This window comes from Protopterus annectens, chromosome 10.part0 (genome assembly GCF_019279795.1).
Source record: "Protopterus annectens isolate FY-2018-M chromosome 10.part0, PAN1.0, whole genome shotgun sequence".
Taxonomy (NCBI): Eukaryota; Metazoa; Chordata; order Ceratodontiformes; family Protopteridae; genus Protopterus; species Protopterus annectens.
The window spans coordinates 1,422,682,754-1,422,706,351 of NC_056744.1; the positions used below are offsets into that span (position 1 = coordinate 1,422,682,754).

Consider the following 23,598-nt stretch of genomic DNA (forward strand, 5'->3'; position numbering starts at 1 on the left):
GTTGAAGGACATTTTTGCCCACATCTGAAATGTTTACATGTATGCATGATTGTATCTATGTATGTATGTATGTATGTATATTCAGTAATACTTTACTGAGGTTGCATTTGTTTGCACCATTAATTTCATAATCTCTACTTCTTTATTGTATAGCTCACCATTTTTACTAATGTCTTGTATGACGTTGTTTGGTTTTGCTAATTCAGGAGTACTTGCTAAAAGTTGTGACAGTATTTGACCTCATACAGCATGTAATGAACACATTATAGTTTCAAAATCTGAATAGTCTAATGCATGCAGAGATGTTAACTCAGTTTGGTAATCTTTTAAGGCTGACTGTTTTTTGTTGTAATTATTCTTTAAATGAATTTCTAATTTGATAAATTTTCATTTGAAGATTTAATCTTCTTTCCTTAGCTATAAAATTAGCCTGATTACATCACTTGTTTTAATTGCCCATCTTGTGCCAGAGATACTCGTATATCTTGAGGGGTTAAATTTTGTTTCTTCTGACCAATGAAATCACTGAGTTCTTTGTGTGACGTAAATATTTTTGCATATTCCTGAAACTGGCACAATATCAGTCTAGGTTTTGGACCTTTCAAGCATGCATCATTCCAGTTCTATAGTTTTGGTTCCACTTTGAACCCTCAACTTTTTTAGCAGACAGTTATGTGGGAATCAAGTTATAATCTCTGCTGAAGTCTAGATAGACCATGTACATTGCTTTCATGCTCTTTTGTAATGCACTTATAAGACTATCAGGTTCAGTGACTGTTCCTTCTGGCCAAACTCTTGTCAATTGCTGTTCAGCAGAGTGTTGTCCTATAAGAAGACAACTGGCCTTTACCTCAGAATTCTATGATTCCTTTCAGGTTAATAAGCCTATAATTCTTGTTTCTTTTTTCTGCTTCCACTGTGTACTAGACTCCCTAATTTAAAGTCCTCTCTAGTCCACAGGCACTAATGCTGTACTTGTAAGTTGTCAAACGTCTTCAGCAGTTATATGTCAGCATAGTGCTCAGAGTCCTGAAGACATAAAATAGTTATTTGTTTTTCAAGCCTCTAATGCCTTTTTATGTATACTTCCAGTTAACACACATAGCATTTTATAGTGTCCAGCTATTTTTTGGGTTTGGTTTCTTTAACTAAGTAACTTGCCGGCTAATAACAGGCATCATTGTAGAGAGCAAGGAGTAGTTAATAATATGACACTAAGATTTGTTAAATTAGGATGTCCTGCATAGGACCTCAAGAGGCTCTCGTTTTCAATTGCAGGACTAGCTCCCTGGAGAAGATCATTGCAAATTATCCTTATTCTGAATTGCTCTCTGCAATATTATAGTATCCAGTGTGCCATGGATCACATGGTCCTGACGTATGTGTAGCCAAATCCATGAATATGGACCATGTTGTAATTATGAGCTTTGTGGGATGCACTGGTTAGGCAGAAGTTACAGCACTGATTGGGGAAGACCTGTTTGCTTAGACAGACTTAGTTTGTATGCACATTGTACAGCATACCAAAGAGAGATTTTCCATATGAAGGCAATGTTTTTGTCCAGGAATATGTCTGATACACTGATCACACCATGATGCTGATTCAAAGTATATGGTCCTTAATGTTGAGGGCAAACCAATCAAGATGCATGTCTCATAAGAATTGATACTTTAGAGGGTTTTTGCATACCCTGGCACAGAATTTCACTGGCCTTTCTCCTTATCGTCCAACTAATATAAACCTCTTCCAGAGTCTCAGAATGTCTGTAGAAGGAGGACATTCTGTATAATTTGAATTTGATGACTGCCCATGTCTATTTCAGGTGGTTATGAGGCTCAGCAACCCAGCTTGGCTAACCACACATTTGGCCTTTTCTGTCATCAGTATGGGTCTACTGCGTACTTCAGCAGGGATACACGTTTCCACGATTAGGCAGCCATTCACCGAGAAGTACCTATTGTGCATTACGTTGGGGTAGTGTATAAACAAGCCTGATTTCTGCTAGGTTGAATTAATTATATTCAGCATGATTAAGTCATGGAAATGTCTTCACTTAGACAACCTTCACGTTTTGATCTAGAACGAGGCCTGTGTTAGCTGGGAAGTTTTATGTTAAATCTATAGGTTCAGCTAGTTTTTTGATTATCTGAATATGTTTGAGGAGGTTTACTTGGCTGTCTTCAAAGAGGGCTTGATTAATCCCAATTTTCAGGAAATCATTTTTGAGTTAGGATAATCTTGAGAATTATCTTCCAGATTCTGACCTGCCATTTATCAGTAAGGTTACCAGGAAAATTTTTATACAAAATGTAGTTCTGTTTAACATTCCCTGACCTACTTGAGCCTTAGAAGATTGGTTTTGCATTGAGGTACAGCACTGACACCGACCTTGCTAGGGTAGTAAGTGACATTCTTATAGCAAGATATCAGTTATTAATTATCATTTTGTCAGCCTTGATCTTTCCACAGCATTGGATGATGTAAATGACAGAATCATGCAGGAGCACATTCAAACTGTTTATGGATTAGCTTCCTTAGTGCTCTGATAATTTAGCTCTTACTTCTTGGATCACACTCAGCATCTGAAATTCAGTGACTAATTTAAAGCATATAGTGATTAATATTCATGTAAATTATTTAATAGTGAAATAAAATTGTTAGAATTGTACTTCAGTTGGTGTTCTTTATATACGCTGCAAAATGTTATTTGCATTTATATACAGCACTTAATATATGGGGCTTTGCTAATTTGGAGCCGTGTTAACATGGATTTTAAAGCAGCTTGCCCAATTACAAATGCAATCATATTATTTGGTTGTGTCATACAGAAAGACTAAATTAATTATTGCACCTGTTCCTCTGTCTCACTGCTGTATAAACCTATTGGGTACGGTCTCAAGTTAGACCAAGATGAAAACTTAAGGTGTGCTGTATTTTTTAGCATATCAGAGGATGATCTGCAAAAGACCTCGGTTCTGAATTTCATTCAGTTCTATATCTAAAGAATGACCAAAATATCAAGAAGAGGTAAATTCTTGATCAGGTTTTGTGAAATGGAAAGAATAAATTAACAAATCACTTCCCTCAGGGTAAAAAGTATTGAGTCACATACATTAAGTTGGTTAATAATTTTAAATGTCTATTTTCAGAGTGGGGTTGTCCCTTGTTTGTCTAGGAGTAAACCAAGGATAATGTTCCCAGTCACATTCTAAAGTAATTTCATGGTTAATAAAACTATTTTAAAACTAGCTGTAGGATAGGAAAATGAGAAACACAACCAATTTTAGCTTACCAAGTTAGATACACTGATATTTTCTCTTAAGGTCAAGAGAAAGATAACATGTACTTTAAATTTACCTTGTATGTCACACTGAACCTGAACGATATTTTAAAGAAACCCCCTGCTGCCTCAAAACAGCCAGTCCACATCTACTTGGTGACTTTCCTAAAATGAAAATATATAGTACCAGGTTCCTTTATTTTTGTCAGATTGAGATATACATGTACAGGTTTCTTAGGTAAGACATGCATTCGGATTCATAGTACACAATAGTTGCTAAAATAGTTTTCCAATGAAAGCCATCCACATGCCTTCTGGTTTTCAGGAGAGATCTTTAACTCTGCTATCGTTTTTTTGTAAATGAAAATCTCAACCCATTGTGTGCCTGTCATGAAAGGTTCTATGTGAGGTAAAAAGCTGTTAAGACATAAATATGCCTATACCAAAGAACAGAAAATTAGTGAATACTCTAGACAATTAATAGTTTTAGAACACTGCAGCAGTTCTGTATATGTACAAAAACATCAACATTTCCAAGGACTTGATCCTGAAAACTCTGGTTAGCACACAACAAAACTAACTAGCCTAGATGAATTAAATATAGGCATTTGTCAGTTTAAGCATTTGTTATTCATGAAGTCATGACAATTTGTCCGTCATGTGATGCTCCACTCCTCTCCATATTATTGTCAAGCTGTGTTACAATGCAGAAGTTGCTCTAATAAAACAAACTAGGAGCTCTTGATACTGTTTACTTATTTATTTATTTAATATTCCTAAACTGTTAAAACCATTAACGTTTTTCACATTAATATCGTGGGTTGAGTTTTGCCTTCTTTGTATATAGTGGCTGACAGGATCTGTGTTTTAGATTGATTCCACTTGTGTTTTCTTCTTTGGAAACTGGTCCTATCTTTCCTGTGCAGGAATTACACTCCTCATGTTGTTGGTTCCCAGTTTTTCATTGCTGCTCTACATCACTGGTACAATTATATATGTTTTTATTTAATTGCTTGCATTTATTTATTGAGATAGACCATCTGTGCAGTGCCCATTTTCAGCGGAGGCCAGGGGAGAACAGCTCCATAAATAAATGCATATATTTGTTATACATTTTATGCATATATTTGTTATACATTTGTATTGCCTTATTAATTATCATAGCTTTATTCAGAATCTGCTGTGACTTCATTATTTTATTTAAAGTCTCTATGTTTACACAAATAAATAAATTAGACAAATAAGTAAGTAGATAAAATACAATTCTAATAGGTGGCTCAAACAGAAACTTGCCATTTACCTTCCCAACTACACCAGTATTCACCCTCCTGCTATTTTCTTTTTTCATACTTCCTTTATTTAGGCTGCAGTGTATTCCCAGCTCAAGTATTTTAGACATTTCAGCTGGAAATATATTACCTCCTGCTGCCTTGTTATTAGCAAGGCTGTATAGGGTGCATTTAGCTTTCCTCTTCAGGATGTCTGGCTCCATGTTGTGCAGTATACACCATCTTACTTTTAAGTGTACTGCTTCCTATTCACAAGATATGGTTGCCATCATTTTGGATTTGTTTCAGTTTTTTGTGACATCTCTGTTATGATCCATAAAGTATTACACAGCTGATGGGTAAATGTACTGTTAAATGGAGCATAAAGTCAGACTGAATGATATGTGAAAGCAAATTTAAAGTAGCCCTTAATTGACACTAGAATACACCATTTACAAATAACTTGGCAACTAAATCTGATCTGTTGTATAATTGCACAGATGAAGGGGATCATTTGGAAAGCTTGCTAGATCACTATACTCTGCAAGGTACAGTAGTGCAATTTAGTTCCTACATGATGTATTTTGAGTATGGGGAAAAGTACTGCGTGAGCCACACTGGGAGGGGAGGGGGGCTGTAACCTACGAAGGTTCCATGCATTCCTTTGCTTTCATTCCTGCATGAAGGGGGTATTTCACAACCCATATCTACAAGTGCTGCATGACTCACAAGCATTCAATAGCATCCATTCAGCAGACATGGCCTTTCAAAAGTATGCCATTTTTTCCACGTCACAGCAAGGTTTTGAAGAGAAATGTTGCTGCAATTATGTCTTTATGCGCAGCATAGAGTCTTTAGTGTGTAAAAGTTGAAATTCTATATCAACCTCCTCTTAGCTGATGAATTAGTAAGACATTCATTTAAACGACTGCCAGGTTTGATGTATCATGATGATTATTAAGTGTTGAATCTTCAGAACAAAGGCAAGCAAGACAACAACAGAACCAAAACAATTATGCCCAGCAAAATAGACAGGTCAAAATGGAGTCGGCAAAACAGCTGAATACAGTTTTAAAGGTAAACACTACTCTCAGTACTGGAATAATTTATTTAAAAAATATTTTAAATAAAACAAGAAAATGAAGGTAATTTGATTTGTGTTACCTGATGGCTTCCACAACCTGCTAACAAATAGTAATTAATAAGGGCAGGTGCATTAATTATGTAGTAGTAGGAGCTCACTTGTTAAGTCATGCTACCTGTTATGGATGAGCCCAACAGCAAAATGTGTTTTGTTTAACCTGTCACTATGTAAAATCAGTATACAACATCCATATGCTTTGCATTTTTATGTGGGATTGATTTTGTAGCTAAAGAAACTGTTCTTATTACAGAAATCTAGCAATATAACAGTTAGCTTTAAAAGATATATGTATTCACAAACTACAGAAATATATTTCACCAGGAACTGAAAAATAGCATTCACAAGAAAAGCAAATGCATTTCAAGTAATTTGGATACCAGAACAAAGCACAGAATCAACCTCAAGCTGTGAAGCTGAATGAGTCGTTACAGGATTGTTTTGCTGACAACCAAACTAGAGCCTACGGCATTTATTTTAGAAATCTGCTCAAACTTTTCTGTGCGGTAAACCTACCTCAGTGAAATGCATGCAGCATGTAAAAAATCATTTATTTCTTATGCCATGTTTGTTTGCACAGCTACCATTATGTTTAGTTCTTTGAGTGACATTCTTTCAGATTCCTGCGCATTCCTTGGCTGCCACTAAAACCTGCATGTTATCTCATCTCTAGTTTTATGTCAGTCTGTTATTGATTCACACTACAGTCGTAGGCTCAGTACACATTCAGACTATTCTGCTCTTTTTAGTTTTTCACCAGGTCTCTCTTTTGTCTTCACTTTTCAGTGTCTCCACTCTCTTTTCATAGTCTTTTATTTAGATGCGCTGTGAGAAGCTGATGCAAAATCCACAGACTGAAACCATGTTGATGGCAGCAGCTTGTAAACAAACCAACCTGAAGCATTGTGTATTACCACCTGCAGCTTCCCATGAGGTGGGGGCTTCAGCCCTCCATGTACTCACATTCTCCTTACTTAAATATCCTAACTCTATGGTTGTACAGTGCCAGAGAAAAGAAAACCAGTCTGCAAGGCTAAAACAGCATTTAGACAAACTAGTTACCTTTGTTAAATTGTCGTAGTGGAGACAGCAGTTAACTGCAGAATTGTCCCTTGTTGATAGTGTCCTTATTATTACTGTACTTTTGTATGAGTGGTCACTTCAGTAAGTTGCAGTGATGTTGTCTCTACTTATACAGACCCACGTAGCTTATGCTGTCTGTTACTAAATATTTTGTATAGCATGTGCACCTGCATACAAACTGTCATAGCTAGGCTCATTTGAAAGGTATTCTACTTTACAATTTTCAGTAAGTCCTCAATCTTTTTCATTACTGGCATATAAAGAGAGATGATAACACAAAATATAGAGGTCACATGTAGAACTAAATTAAAAAAAGTTTGTAAAAAAGACATTTTTGTTTTGATTTTACATTTTCACATGCTAATTAAAAATGCAGTCAGATGTTGTGTAAACCTGATGTTCTTAGGACGTTTTGGCAAGGACTGACAAGTGCAAAGTATCAATGTGATATAATAGCTGTAATTATTTCTTGTTTATCCAGCATTGTTTAGCTTCCTGTGTTCTCTAAATCACTCTCACAAAGTTCAGATGCACAGCTGTCAGCAGCAAAATTCTTATCACACTCTTTTCAACAGACATTTATACGTTACAGGGCTGTGTCACAGAGCGATTCATAGCAGAACTAAGCAAGAGTACATTACTACACATTTAAATTTCAAATTAACTTAAAATTTAATTATCTAAACATTTATTGCCCTTTTAAATTCTTATAAAAAGTGGCATGTTTTGCTCATTATGTAAGCAACTTAAATAACTGGAAAAGTCATTCATTATTATTTAAAGACTCTTACATTGAAACTGACTGACCAAACCAAGATTCATTGAAAGCGGAGAAATTTCTGTTTATTTGTTACATTTTCTATGAAGCCTGTTGACATCCTTGTTGTTAGATGCTACAATGTATGGCTTTGTTGCATTTTTTTGGCATGGAGGGGAGGTTGTCTCAACATAATTCTGTAATTTTAAGTTTCATTATAAAATATCTGTTAGTCTGAACTGGAGTTTCACTAATCCTCAATTAGTGATTTGGATAGTGTTATTTATGGTCATTATATATTTCTAGCAGAGCCTGATCATGGTCATATGGGGTCCTAAGCAGCAAAATGGACCAGCCCCCACATCACCACCATTCCAGAATCCCATTACTTTGCTGCCTTTCAGTTACTATAAACACTGTTCAAACCTGGCAGTATGCATATTATTTTGTTTAGTTTTGCAATGAATACAGATTCTTTGATGTAATTTAAACATTTATTTCAAATTTTAGGGCAGAAACATTGATAGCCATTTGCTGAACAAATCAGTCTCACACTGAAAAGACTTGGCATGGGCAACAGTAAATTTCTCTTTCCTAGAAACTCACAGAGTGAAACTTGAATTCCTTAAAAATGCATTTAGCCAGAGGCAGATTGTGTACCTTGGGCCCAAGACCATTTTCAAACCATGCCCCTTTCACATTTTTTAGGGCCATAGATAAATGCATACTTTGATTCACCTTTCTGATTTTGTTTAATATAGCAACATTACTTAATACAGTAGTATTTGTTAAAAGAGTATTTTACATTTGTAGTTTTTAACTTGTTTCCATTAAGCAGTGAAACATAATGAATGAACCACTAATGACAAAGTACCCATTTTAAAACACTTCAACCATAAAATTTTATTTATTTTATTTTTATTTTACATTTGTTGACCGGGATAGTCCGACTGGATACATGTCCATTTTCAGCAGAGGCCTGGGGAGAAAAGCTCCAAACTTACAAACAGATAAAGATAAAAGGGCAATCAAGCTGCTGTTATTGTAATCCACCAATATATGTACAATTACAGCCACTTTATAGACTGTGAAACATATTCCATGCATGATTGTGATAAAAATAGCCACAATAAAAGTATTTCAATTTGCTTTACACAAATGCACACTAGTCCTGCAAAGTTAATGATGAGCTCACCAGGGTCAGTCATTTTTTTCTACAGATATCCCTCAAATACATAAATTATGGCTACACTGATGATTGCACCCAGCTCAAATGCCGGTGTCAAAAACTGTGGCTCTCCTCTTAATGGCTGACTATTTTAAATTAAGATTAACAGGTGAAACAGTAGCCTAATTATTAATAGTTTAAACTCTCTAAAACAAAAAACATCCCCTGCTATAATTATGGCTGTCATAAATGTACACCTTCTTCACCTCCAACGAACACATGCACACACACACACACACACACACACACACACACAAACACACACACACACACACACACACACACACACACACACACACACACACACACACACACACACACACACACACACACACACACAAGCATCAGTACTTGCTGCACTTGAAACATCTCATGCACTTGGCTTCATTGGTGCATGCAAAGCAGGAAATTTTTCCCATTGAAGAAATGGACATCACACACATCTCCTAGCAAGAATAAGCATTAGTACCTGCCAGTTCAGAAGTTGAATCTACTTTTGCTGTAGTTGAAACATGTCTCATGCCTGGCTTCATTGGTACACATAAAGTAGGAAATATCTCCAGGTGAAGAAACTAACATAACACACATTTCCTAGCAATAATAAGCATTAGCTGCTAATGCAATTGTTGAATCTCCAACACCTGGCAGCACATGCATAAAAAAATATCTCCTGTTTGAAGAAAAATAAACATCAGAGATCCCTTTGCCTGCCCAACTTTCAATACAGCGAGAGCTTTTCAATAGCTCTTACTAATTCCCAACGTTTCTCATTTATACTGAGTGTACAATGGGATGCACACAGAGTAGGAAACACTTTATTTTAATGGGCCAACAGGAGTTTTACTCTGCGTGCAGACTGTTACACATGCAGAAGAGAAGGTAGCTTATTTTGAAGAGCCTTGGTTTCCCATCATGAGTTTTTATGGTTTGGACTTTTTAAAATTAATGTTAGATGGCCAGGCCAAGCCCCCCAGCCAGCACTAGACCCTAGGCAGCTGTCATGGTCACCTAGTGCTGGCTCTGGCCCTGCTTTATAGTCAATTCTTCATATAATTCTTTCAAAGTGGCATTTAATTTACTACACTTATTTTTTTCCAAATAGTTGGTGATGGTTTACACTACTGTATGCTTCTGTAAACAAGATACAGGACATAGTATCAGATAAAGCTAAAGCAAAGTCTTCTTAAGCTTTTGAGTTGGTTATAGGATAATGTCTTTTTTATTTAGCATTCCACCCTTTGTCTTGTTTATTGGAGTGCAGCTTTGTCCAGTTTTGTTTTTCGGTAACTAGGTGAGCATGTGGTAGCTTTACTGAGCTTGCTATAATTCTGAAGTGCTAATATTAATGCAGCTTTCAGGATTTGGACATTCACAGTGAATTATTAAGTCTCAGAATAGCTGGCATGCAGCTAACATTTAGCAAACAAAGAAAGCAGTTTGTACAACAGCAGAACATCTGGAAAAGTAGCTAAATATAAAGTGTACATTCCTGAATTTTATAGAGGGTGACATTTAGAGAGTAGTATGTATTTCTAATTAGTAGTTGGGTATGGGCAACAATATGAGTCCAAAGTAGAAGTTTTGGGCTATAGCTCTGACTGGTAATAATAAATAATCAAATATGTGCTTGCTGCATGTTAGAGTAGGCAGAAATACCTTAAATACCTTCCCAAAGAGCAACTTTTTGACTTCACACAAGCATTATTAAAGAGCTGTAATAAAGATAGCTATGAGAATTTTTTTTTCTTCAGAACCCTCTGCTTCTTTGAAGTATAGCTTCTGCTCAACAGGAAATCAATGGTTTGCATAGCAGGGGCACATCTAGCCAGTACACTTATAGCACATTTTTTTATAAGATTGCAAAACTGAATTAAGCATGTAAACATTTATTTTATTTTGGTCTTTAAAACTTTATTGTTTAATCTTATGTCATTTTGAGAATGTGGACTCAACAACCCGCCTTTTGAGACTGCAGTCCTTAGCCAATCATATATGTACTTTAGCAGATATATTTCTTAAATTAATCAAAGTGGCCAAAGTTTTAGTTGCCAGAAGATTTATTTTGGGACTGCATAGAAATATGGCATATTTTTGCTTGTTGTTTTCAATAAAACCCATGTTTTTCATCATATTTGTTATAAATGCATAGGTCCTTCAGTAGGACTCATGATGATTCATTGAATGGGATGTGCCAGACAGAGCCACAAAAAGTACTGCTAAAAACCACTTTCAGCAAACAAAGGAATATAGTTTTTTGCAGGGGCAAGCCTTCACTGCACCCTACAAGTGGGGGTAGACCTAAGTTATATATACCAATGCCATTGTTGCACAACAGTGGAGAAAAATGAAAAGCCCACTGTTTGCTGAAAAGTGGATTTGGGCAGTATTCATTTCAAGGTTTTTGTCTATCAGACAAATCAGAGTCTAACACTGCTCACAGTCCCTTTCTGTATATGCACACTGTGTAAAAAAGTGGCACATTTTGTAAAATGGGTAAGGTAGTAATTAAAGAGGCACATATCTGATCTAATACCATCCATTATCAACATTTAGATTGAGAGTTTACAGTACCATTTTTAAGGTAATTTGAATTGCATGGCATTTATGCATAACTGTGTTTATTCACAATGTTTAAACACTGCCCCTACTCCTATGCACAGAGGTTGATACACAGTTTAAGATTGTTACAAATGGTGTGCACTTAGGAACAGATTTCCTTATGTACTCGCATACTTTCTTTCTTTTTGGAAGGCAAATATGCAAATGTTTAAAAAATTGTGGTTGCACAGATTTTGCATTTTATGGCCGAGTCCCTTCAGATGCATTAAAGGGGAAAAGAGAACTGAAGAACTTTGTTACTGGATCCCTTGGATGTGAGCTTCCCCAGCCAGCATAGATGTCTGTAGTTTTGCCCTTAACTCTCTGGACTATGCAGTCTTTCTTCTAGCAAAATGGAAGTCAGTAAACCTTTCACTTTTTCATAGCTGCAGGTAGAAGGAAAAGTTCTCTGTGCACAAGTTCATAATTACATTAACAACTGTACAGAAATGTCACAGTTGTCGTACAAGAGACGGTGTGAATTTTCTCACACATGTAATAACTGTCAGTCTGTATGTATGCGGCAGTACTGTCCACGTACATCAGTCACAGTGAGAGGCCCAATTATGTGCAGTTGTTCCATGCTTACTGTCCAGAGCATGTCTGCATTAGACCGCCACTGCACAGCTAAGTGGTTAAATGGGATTAAGAAGGTCAAGTTAAAAATAAGAGCTACAAACCGGTTTTACATATCATGTAGTGCATATGCAAGATGAGAAAATGTATAACATTTAGCATTTTAATGACTGTTAATTGTCTTGATTGTAAATCAAGCAAATTTGTTTAATACAACAGGATGTATTAATTATTCGTTATTGTTGTTATGTATTTTTCAGGGTAAAAATATGACAACTAAGGAAATTGGTTTCTTTCTAAGTGATGCAGTTAAGCCATGTCCTTGTGTAAGTACTTATACTTTTAAATAGTTTTGTCAGTATAATTGTTGTGTTTCAGATCATTTATGAGGTGCCTGGCTGGTTCAGTGGTTTTATTTTGTGTTACATTAGAGACTTCTTATAATGTTGCCTTGTGGGATAACTATCATTTGCTGCCTGTTAAATGCTTAACTGCTCAGCTGCAGTTTATTCTACAGTATAAATTATACAGTTTTCTTGTCATGCTTCATTGCATTTTGCTTGTAAAACATGCAGAGAAAATCATATAATGTTACATGGGAATACTATAAATTAAATTTCACTGGGACTCCATGAGGCAAGTGTTCTCTGGGACTACAGACTCAAAAGTTGCTCTGTTAAATGAGATTTTAAAGCTTTTATTAAGATATACTATCAAATGACCAGAAACCTTATGGATTTAAACATTATTAGTACTTTCCAAGGTAGAAAGAATCCTTAGTGGCCTAAAGATAAAATCTTGGCACAATCTGTTTTGCTATGGAAACTACTCTTACATCACAAACTCCTTACTAGCTTTACAAGTAATGTAGCAAACACTATTTCTTTAATATTATCTCTTGACTGCTGAAAACAATTTTTTTTCTGTTGTAACTATAAACAGTTGCTGCATGCATACAACAGTAACAGGGGATATAAAATAATTTATTTTCTGTTTTTAGGTACCTAAGCCAGTAGATTATTCAGATCAATCATGGTAAGTTGCTTACATGCTTACCTGTCCAGTACTGCTTGCTAAATAAAATTCCATTTAGAAATTGCTTCTGCTCATAAATGTAGCTAATCAGATTCCAGCTATACACATTTCATTGCCATTAATTTAATTGATTTGTCTCATTGTCTTGTTATTTGGTTTAATTTCACCATGAAATGGATGGTATATGACCATTCTGAGAGTTACCTGCTGAATAGGGATAAAGAACTAATTATCTATCTATATACAATATGTATAGACCAGAAACCAGTCAAGCAATATGCTTCTTCTAGTAACTTTAAAATGAAGTGTATATTGATTTGAGTCTCTAGATATGAGATAATTATTTGTAATCATGTTTGTCTTTATTTTGGCTTGAAACACTTTACACCCATTCATTCTTGATGCATTTTTTAAATGTATTCAAAACAACTGAGAGTCAAACTAACATTCTAGTTTAAAAGGCATGTCTAATAAACATAAATAATATCCAAAACCAGGAGGCGATATACACAGCAGGATAAAAAATGTAGTTTTAATAAGTTTAAGTGCTTTTGCGTTGCTTCCACAATACTTCCTCAGATACAAAACATTAATGAAAGTCTGTGCACCTATTTAAAACTATCAAACAACCAATCATGTAAGTAAAAGCAAAGTCACATGATTCTAAAACTCCACTTGACATATCTAATAAGTATTGACAAACAAATGTAGATTATCATTCTAAAACTAAGCTGAATGTTTACTGTTAATCAAAAAAAAATATAAGATGCCCTTTTTGTGCCCAGTATATACTCAACATTCTGGTTGTTAAAAGCTACTAAATTTTACCTTGTAAACCATAAGTTATATTCTTAAAAGTGCATCGAAAATAAGAGCTCACAATCTAATAAAATAAATCCAAAAACTTAATGTAAAACTCATGCATTGCAGCAGAACATAATAAATGCCTAAACGGCTGTGTGGCATCTGATGTTAACAACTCTACAACTACACATTGCTTGTATGCAGGCAACTAATAAGACTGATGTACCCACATATGACGCGGCTGCTCTTCTGAATATACAAAGGTTATTTGAGGAAAATATGGTAAAACTTAAGAAATTACAGTGGCAAACAAAATATTTCAAAGCTTGCTTGTACCATGAAATCATACCCAGGGGCCTTTGTATATTGGTCATGTCAATGTATGGATCACAATATCTTGAGCTTTTGGCCAAGTAGCAGAAGAATTAATTTAGACAGTAGCATGAATTACATGTGGTTATTGATTGAGTTCTTTAAACCTACTCAAGAGACGTTAGTTAATGATTTACAATGAGTGTTACAACAATAATACAGTACTTTCCCAGTGGAAATAACAATGGGTGTGGCTGATAAATTGACTATATGCAAACTTTCGAATGGAAGCTACAAATGCAAAAACACAGGAAACTGTTAAGGGATTTATCAGACTTCAGAGCGGGCCATGTATTTTCTTGGCCACATCATGCGACCCAACCCAGTGATAATTCCATGAAAGGGAATAAGAACAGTTATTTACTGGAAGCCTCTACATCAAATTCATCTGCTTCTCATATGGAAGTGACAATGCACAGCAATCAGGTTGAAGAGACTTTATCCACTAATAGCATTGACGCTATCACACTTATTCATCATGAAGAGGATGTAAGACCAAAGTCAGGCTACACAGATGTGGAGGTGAATCATCAGGTTTTTTTCCCAGTTGCCGCTGCCTATAAGGAAGCCTATGAATCTGGACAAGTCCAGGAGTACTACCAGGAAGAGGAGGAATTCATCGTGGGACTCGATGGGCACACCATTGGTCAAGAACTTTTGGACACAGAACAACATGAACTACTATATAATCTGTCTGGACATGTTTTAAAGGAAGATGAAATTAAAGTATTACATAAGGGCCTTACCTTGTTCCAGCTACTCACAGTAATATCTGTGATACTGTCTTAGAGGTGAAACTGTTTTGCAGGAATGTTATGTTAAAATTGGTGTATTCTATTAAGAATGAGAGTGTTTCTACCTTCAAAAAACCTAGCAGCTTTGTTCCTCCATTGAATCCATTATTGGAGGCGTTTGCCAAAATGTGTGAGACAGATCTTCATAAGATATATGCCATCAAAGATGAGAATAGCAAGAGGTTTTTTAATTTGGCTCAGTCTAAACGCAAAGCTATTGACTCATTGAGGTCAAATGAACAGATTATAATATGTCCAGCGGATAAGGGAGGTGCTGTTGTCATCCTGGATAGAAGGTATTATATGGATAAGATGATGACCATCAGATCAGTATACATAAGAAAGAATTGACATGCAAAAAATCTGCATGATAATTAGTACAGTGTCTGATTTATATCATAATCTTAGCTGCTTTTTGATCACTAAAGAACTGCATGATTATTTGAGAGTGATGCACCCAGTTGGTCCCGTAATTAAAGGGATTCCAAAGATACATAAGTCAATGGTGGAACCTCCTCTCAGACCGATAGTGTCAGGAAGAGGTTGAGCCCATGTCTATCTATGTAGAGAAAAATCTCAGGTCAATAATAGATAAGTCGAATGCTATTTTGAGAGATTCAAAGTGTTTCTTGAATTCCCTATTTGAACACATAGAGCAACAACCTTTACCATGCAACTTTACGTTTGTAACTTTAGATGTTTGTTCATTATTTACAGACATACCCAATGATATGGGCATAATGTACATCAAAGAATATTTGGTAAAGTACTCACATTATTCCCATAGATTTGTTGATTTATTGTGTATGATGATAAAGAGTATATTAGAAAACAATGTTTTTATGTTTAACAATGAGTATTTTATACAAAAACAGGGGATAGTGATGGGCACATCGTGTGCCAACTCTTATGCAAATATGGTCATGGCACAGTGGGAGGAGATCCACATTTTGAGCAGTAACATAGATATTCTCCACAATTGTATTATTATAAATGTTTTGTGGATGATATATTTTGATCTGGCAAGGAGAGGAACAGATACTTTTGGTGTTTTGGGAATATATAGAACACACTACTAATTTTTTTAAATTTACCATGCAGAAGTCTAGAGATCGTATACATTTTTTGGACATCCACTTGTATTATGAAAAAGGAGCAATTAAGACCAAGGTGCATAAGAAAAAGTGTTTGACTAATAATTTGCCAGATAGATCTAATATGCACCCTAACCACATATTTGAAAGCATCACTAAAGCACAGTTTTTTTACGTACATCTAATTTAAAAAGTGATGACAATATGTTGGACAGGATGGTTAAGGATGTAACCATCAATTTACAAAACAGGGGATACTGCTCTGATTTGTGCACCAAGTACGTTTCTGTGGTGCATAGAGATAGAAAGGGTAGGGCTAGACCTCACTTTTCTAAGCATCAGGGGGAGGAGTCACACACTATTGAAAGACAACATGTCAACAGATTGGCCCTGACATACATACACCTCAGATAACAAACAGGTTATAGGTATAATTAGGATGAACTGGCATATTTTGATATCTGATGATCATATACATGAATTAGTAGGTGATCGTCCACATATAGCCTATAACAACTGTAAATCCTTGAAACGTAGGATATGTTACCGCCAACAGTATGTGCAACCTCGATTGACCTCTAAGAGGAAAGGCACTTACATTTGTAGGCACTGTAATGTATGTCAATACACGGCTAATGAGGCGGCATTTATACATCCTGATACTGGAAGGAAGTATAAGATGCATTTTTATGCAGATTACTCCACTCAGAATGTTGTATACCTTGCTATTTGCAATGTATGTTGCTGTTTTTATGTAGGGAAAACCAATAGTACTTTGAGGGAGAGGGTACATGAGCATACATATACGATTAGGAAGCGGGACTTATCAGTCGCTATGGCTAAGCACATTGAGGAGACTGATTCTACTTACAGCTTTAGATTCCTCATATTACAATGTTTGAATACGAGCATTAGGTTAGAAAATATGACCAATAGGACTGAACAAGGGGAGCAGAAGTGGATTATAAGACTCCAAGCTGACAGAAAACATGGTCTTAATGAGAGTGTCTGTCTTAAACCATTTTTAGTAGACAGACCATTAGTACATTGATCAATTTATAGATACACAATAATTGATACTCATGCTGGATGTTATTTCATTATACACCTTGTTTTGTCCCGTCTAAATATTAGGTATAAGAGGATGTCAGGGTATGCATTAATTTTCAGTAATGCAACCTGTGTATTTTTCTAGTGAAATGAGATGCCACTAGAGGGGACTTATGGCTGAAAGGATGAGTAGCTGAATCCTCTGAGTCGGGAAGTCTTGATCAGTTTTTCAATGCAGATATTTACTTTGTAAATGTATTGTGTTGTCATAAGAGGATATAGTTTATTTATAAAGCAGCTTTTTGTTCAGCCTGAAGTGAAACTGTGAGATGTCTAATGAATTTTAGATCATATTTTTGGATTATTTGTAAATATTTGCTCTTGTAATTGTGTTGAGTTACCAAAAGAGGGCACCCTTCACTTAAAACTGACTGCAGTTCAGCCTTTTATTTAGTTCAAATGTGAAGTTGTAGAGCTGTTAACATCAGATGCCACACAGCCGTTTAGGCATTTATTAAGTTCTGCTTCAATGAGTGAGTTTTAGATTAAGTTTTTGGATTTATTTTGTTATTAGATTGTGAGCTCTAATTGGTGATGCATTTTTAAGAATATTGCTTATGGTTTGCAAGGTAAAATTTAGTGGGTTTTTTTAGCAACCAGGATGTTAGGTATATGCTGAGCACAAAAAGAGCATCTTATATTTTTTTTGATTAATAGTAGATTCTCAGTTTAGTTTTAGAACAATAATCTACATTTGTATGTCAGTACTTATTAGATATGTCATGTAGAGCTTTAGCATCATGTTACTTTGCTTTTCCTTATACGATTGGTTCTTTGACAGTTTTAAATAGGTATATAGATTTTCATTAATGTTTTGTATCTGAGGAAGCGTTGTGGAAATAACGCAAAAGTGTTTATACTTATTAAAACTAAATTTTTTAATGCTGTTGTGTGTATAGCCTCCTGGTTTTGGATATTATTTACGTTTGGTTTTACGAGGAGCCGATTTCATCCTTTTGTGTGGTCTGGTTTTTGTTTTTTGATGTCTAACAAGCAGTTAATAAAATGTGAATTATTTTTTCATGCATGTAATACTGTGCTGCAACTTGAAATGTGAATTATAACACTGGGAATGAATAATAATTTACAGACATCTTATTTTTGCTTTAAACCACTTAATTCTTGCTTAAGCCAGGCTTCTGAGTTTCATGGTTACACTTGCGTCTCAGGGACCTCCCATATCTATCTGTTGCCGCCTCACTTGTAGTATGCCAAATTGGCTTTGGTATAGAAGAATAGCAGAGGTATGCAATTGCTAAAATGAAATCCTTTTGGATGAAGGCTTGGCTTGTTGTATATACAAGAGCTGAAAAGCAGATTGCCCATAAATATTTGTGTGCATGCCCAGTCTTATTTCACTTGTAATACCTAAATCTTAGCTAGTCATGCACTTATACAAAGACCCATGCACACAAATTCACAGACACACATACACACACTTATGCTCACATTATCATGTGGCATCCATCCTAACCTTCCCTTTCCGAGTTGGAATGGGTGCATGTAGCCACAAGCCCTGAGAGTGACCACCATAACCCAGTTCCCTAGAAACTAGTGCTGTTTCTGTTACTGGAAATTTCTAGTGTGTCAGAAGTGCAGTGCATGTCCATGCCTCTAGGTGGTGGTAGTAGCTAAAAGGTGTACTCCTTTCCTGCTGTTACCCATTATTTTGATAAGCATAGCTTTCTCCTTTCCTCACATGACTGCTACCATTTGTTTTCTAGCCCTACTTCTTTTCCCTTTACAAAGCTGATGTATTTTCGCTGCATGCCAGTATTATTTTCTCTTTATTTATGATTTCAGCACTTAAAGTTCCCCTTTTTTCATAGTACATTATACTAATGATAACCAAACCAGCATTGTAATCCATAAGTAGATTTTTTTTGCAGACTGTGGACTTTGTAGATGGTAGATTGTTGTTTTTGATTATTCAAATGAAATGCATTTGCTTAAGGGCTGGGTCATGGCTGAAAAGTGTCCTTCAATCACTCAACCTACCCAGTTAAATTCAAAATGAAATAATACAAAATAAAATAAAGTGCCCTGGTTCATTCCATGCAAAACCAAATTAGTTTGAGTATGCTGTTTCTTGTATTATCAGTGATCAATGTTTCTGTCCTGGCTTTCCCGTCCTTTAAACATTTGGCTGTCACTAGTAGTATTTCTATACACAGACAGCATACCACACTCCTAGTAATGTAGTTTTTCAGTCTTGTTAATACTGCCATATTACCATTAAAAAAGTCATCTAGTCTATTTTTATAGCACCTACTCTTTTGATTTAAAAATTGATGACAAGGTATTGGTGAGTGTGGTGGTTTAGTGGCATTACAGTACCCTTAGAGTTTCAGGTTTGAAGGTTCAGATCATCTCTTGGCCTCTGCCTATGTGAAGTTTTAAAGTTATTCACGTCTCTTTGTCATTTTCCACTGAGTAAAGGGTTCAAGTAGTTATAACCATATTTTGTATTTACGTTTGCCCATCTGGCCTGAGTCACAGACCAGCCTACTTATCCAGTAAAATAAATAGGTACAGATTTATTGACTCCAGTACTTATATCAACCAAAGGAGGATGTCATAAAGAAAAATATACTTTGCATTTGAAGTGAAAATCCAGTCATTAAAGGACTAATGTGTAAGAAAGGAACACTTTCTTGTTTGATAATGACATTACAAAGCAGAAAATAGGTTATGCTCCTACTGATTTAGAAGACTGTGTAAATGTTGTCCTCATGTGGAGAGCTGAAGTTTAATGTCATGAAAACTGTAGCTATCCTGAATTATTATACCTTTAAACTCGTAATAAATCAAGTGCTGTGATTATGCTCCGATTGTCCCTAAGGAGAATAAAGGACACTAAATACAGAGACAGCATCTCATCTTCTGCTAGCTCCTGTGATGTCAGAGTGTTCATTACCTAATTCCTCGTAGCTGCTTTGGGGATAATCAGACTTTTTGACTACAATTAAAGATCTTGGTATGTGGGTATGATGCTCAATAATGTGGTGGTAACGAACAGAAGTCGCTTGTGGTCATTGAGACATCTTGTTTCTATTTTACCTATTTACAGAATAATACCAAGCTCATACAAATTACAGAAAATGAAAATTAACTGAGTCATGTGGTCATGCTAGTGGTGAATATGTGAATGTTCATCCAGTTGTCAAACTCCTTTCTTCAAGGAAGATAATGGGTCACATTGCTTGATCTGGACTAGAAGTTTATTCCAGAAAAGCAGTAATCATTGTATGAGGAATCTGTCTCTCCAACATGATTTGTTTTTTGCTAAACAGGTTCAGATCTCTAATATTGGTGTTCACTGGGTTGTTTGATTTGTGCAGATATAAGAGGTCTTGGACTGCTGATCCCTAGTGGATCAAAAATCCCAGGCACAGATTGCCCCTAAGGAGTCTATAGGACACTGAATACAAGGGCAGCACCTCCAGCTTCTCCTGCTAGCTCATGTCTTTTAGTCTCATGATCTTTTTGTTAGAAAAAAACACCTGATTCTGTCAGTGGCAGTGATTTTTTTCTATACATTTATCTTATCAAATCAAGAATAACAGTGCTGTCTTCTGGATTCTTTGTGATACCAAGTTCCCCCACTTGCATTTTGTCAGTGACTTCATAGCAAGGGTATTAACTGGATCTTTCAGGTTCTGTCATATTAATCCTCTAGTGTGTCATCTGAGTTGGCTTCCTGTCATGATCATATTTAAGCTTTTATTACTTACTTCAAGTCTTGCAAAAATCGTGATTCTGTCTGTTTGAAAGATCAAGCAGTTTGTTGTGTCCCTGTTTGATCATGCAGGCCATTAAATGAGATGCTGCTAGTTCCCAGAGTGAGTTTTGAAATATGTGGCAACTGCTTCTTTCTCTCTTTTGCTTTAGTTTTGTGGAAAGAGTTGCCTTTCTTAATTAGAATAAAGAAACAAAGGTTTCATTTAGGAAGCATCAGAGAAAATGCTAAGATAATAACATAAGATGAGGAAACTACAAGACAGGTCATCTTAGCACTCAAATAAATCTGTCATCTTTAAAAGAAACATTATTTCGGCACTAAGTTGACCTTTCTTGTTTCCTCATTTTACATTATCTTAGTATTTTCTCTGCTGTTACTGCAACCAGTTTATCCCAGTTGTTATCTATATGTTTGACATAATTGTTTATTTATAGTATTAAGAGTTTAAACATTTTAGTAAGAAATTAAATAAAAAAAAAAAATCTTTGGCATCAGCTTGCTTCATTGATGTTAGCCAAATAAAATTAATACAGACTGGGGAGAAGTAAAGCTCATACATTCTGAAAGTGAAGTTCAACTGTGGTTATGCCACAGTATACAACTACCCCCCCCCCCCATTAATATTCCAAAACGTGCACACTGATTGGTCAGCGTGCACATTGTAAATCAGGAAAACAATAAGTGAGAGTATTATTTTCTCTTTATTTATGATTTCAGCACTTAAAGTTCCCTTTTTCATAGTACATTATACTAATGATAACCAAACCAGCATTGTAATCCATAAGTAGATTTTTTTTGCAGACTGTGGACTTTGTAGATGGTAGATTGTTGTTTTTGATTATTCAAATGAAATGCAATGGCTGAAAAGTGTCCTTCAATCACTCAACCTACCCAGTTAAATTCAAAATGAAATAATACAAAATAAAATAAAGTGCCCTGGTTCATTCCATGCAAAACCAAATTAGTTTGAGTATGCTGTTTCTTGTATTATCAGTGATCAATGTTTCTGTCCTGGCTTTCTTTAAACATTTGGCTGTCACTAGTAGTATTTCTATACACAGACAGCATACCACACTAGTAATGTAGTTTTTCAGTCTTGTTAATACTGCCATATTACCATTAAAAAAGTCATCTAGTCTATTTTTATAGCACCTACTCTTTTGATTTAAAAATTGATGACAAGGTATTGGTGAGTGTGGTGGTTTAGTGGCATTACAGTACCCTTAGAGTTTCAGGTTTGAAGGTTCAGATCATCTCTTGGCCTCTGCCTATGTGAAGTTTTAAAGTTATTCACGTCTCTTTGTCATTTTCCACTGAGTAAAGGGTTCAAGTAGTTATAACCATATTTTGTATTTTCTGGCCTGAGTCACAGACCAGCCTACTTATCCAGTAAAATAAATAGGTACAGATTTATTGACTCCAGTACTTATATCAACCAAAGGAGGATGTCATAAAGAAAAATATACTTTGCATTTGAAGTGAAAATCCAGTCATTAAAGGACTAATGTGTAAGAAAGGAACACTTTCTTGTTTGATAATGACATTACAAAGCAGAAAATAGGTTATGCTCCTACTGATTTAGAAGACTGTGTAAATGTTGTCCTCATGTGGAGAGCTGAAGTTTAATGTCATGAAAACTGTAGCTATCCTGAATTATTATACCTTTAAACTCGTAATAAATCAAGTGCTGTGATTATGCTCCGATTGTCCCTAAGGAGAATAAAGGACACTAAATACAGAGACAGCATCTCATCTTCTGCTAGCTCCTGTGATGTCAGAGTGTTCATTACCTAATTCCTCGTAGCTGCTTTGGGGATAATCAGACTTTTTGACTACAATTAAAGATCTTGGTATGTGGGTATGATGCTCAATAATGTGGTGGTAACTTAACCAACAGAAGTGGTCATTGAGACATCTTGTTTCTATTTTACCTATTTACAGAATAATACCAAGCTCATACAAATTACAGAAAATGAAAATTAACTGAGTCATGTGGTCATGCTAGTGGTGAATATGTGAATGTTCATCCAGTTGTCAAACTCCTTTCTTCAAGGAAGATAATGGGTCACATTGCTTGATCTGGACTAGAAGTTTATTCCAGAAAAGCAGTAATCATTGTATGAGGAATCTGTCTCTCCAACATGATTTGTTTTTTGCTAAACAGGTTCAGATCTCTAATATTGGTGTTCACTGGGTTGTTTGATTTGTGCAGATATAAGAGGTCTTGGACTGCTGATCCCTAGTGGATCAAAAATCCCAGGCACAGATGCCCTAAGGAGTCTATAGGACACTGAATACAAGGGCAGCACCTCCAGCTTCTCCTGCTAGCTCATGTCTTTAGTCTCATGATCTTTTTGTTAGAAAAAAACACCTGATTCTGTCATTGGCAGTGATTTTTTTCTATACATTTATCTTATCAAATCAAGAATAACAGTGCTGTCTTCTGGATTCTTTGTGATACGCATTTTGTCAGTGACTTCATAGCAAGGGTATTAACTGGATCTTTCAGGTTCTGTCATATTAATCCTCTAGTGTGTCATCTGAGTTGGCTTCCTGTCATGATCATATTTAAGCTTTTATTACTTACTTCAAGTCTTGCAAAAATCGTGATTCTGTCTGTTTGAAAGATCAAGCAGTTTGTTGTGTCCCTGTTTGATCATGCAGGCCATTAAATGAGATGCTGCTAGTTCCCAGAGTGAGTTTTGAAATATGTGG

At 35.6% G+C, this 23,598-nt stretch overlaps 1 protein-coding gene across 3 annotated transcripts in view; it reads left to right on the forward strand.

Moving 5' to 3' along the window:
* Positions 1-23,598, forward strand: part of VAV3 (vav guanine nucleotide exchange factor 3) — a 2,320,370-nt gene that overhangs the window by 2,013,921 nt on the left and 282,851 nt on the right. For all 3 annotated transcript variants that reach the window (XM_044086042.1, XM_044086044.1, XM_044086043.1), the window contains exons 21-22: positions 12,193-12,258; positions 12,933-12,967. In XM_044086042.1, the coding sequence (XP_043941977.1) occupies positions 12,193-12,258; positions 12,933-12,967 (101 nt within the window). The remainder of the gene's footprint in view (positions 1-12,192; positions 12,259-12,932; positions 12,968-23,598) is intronic.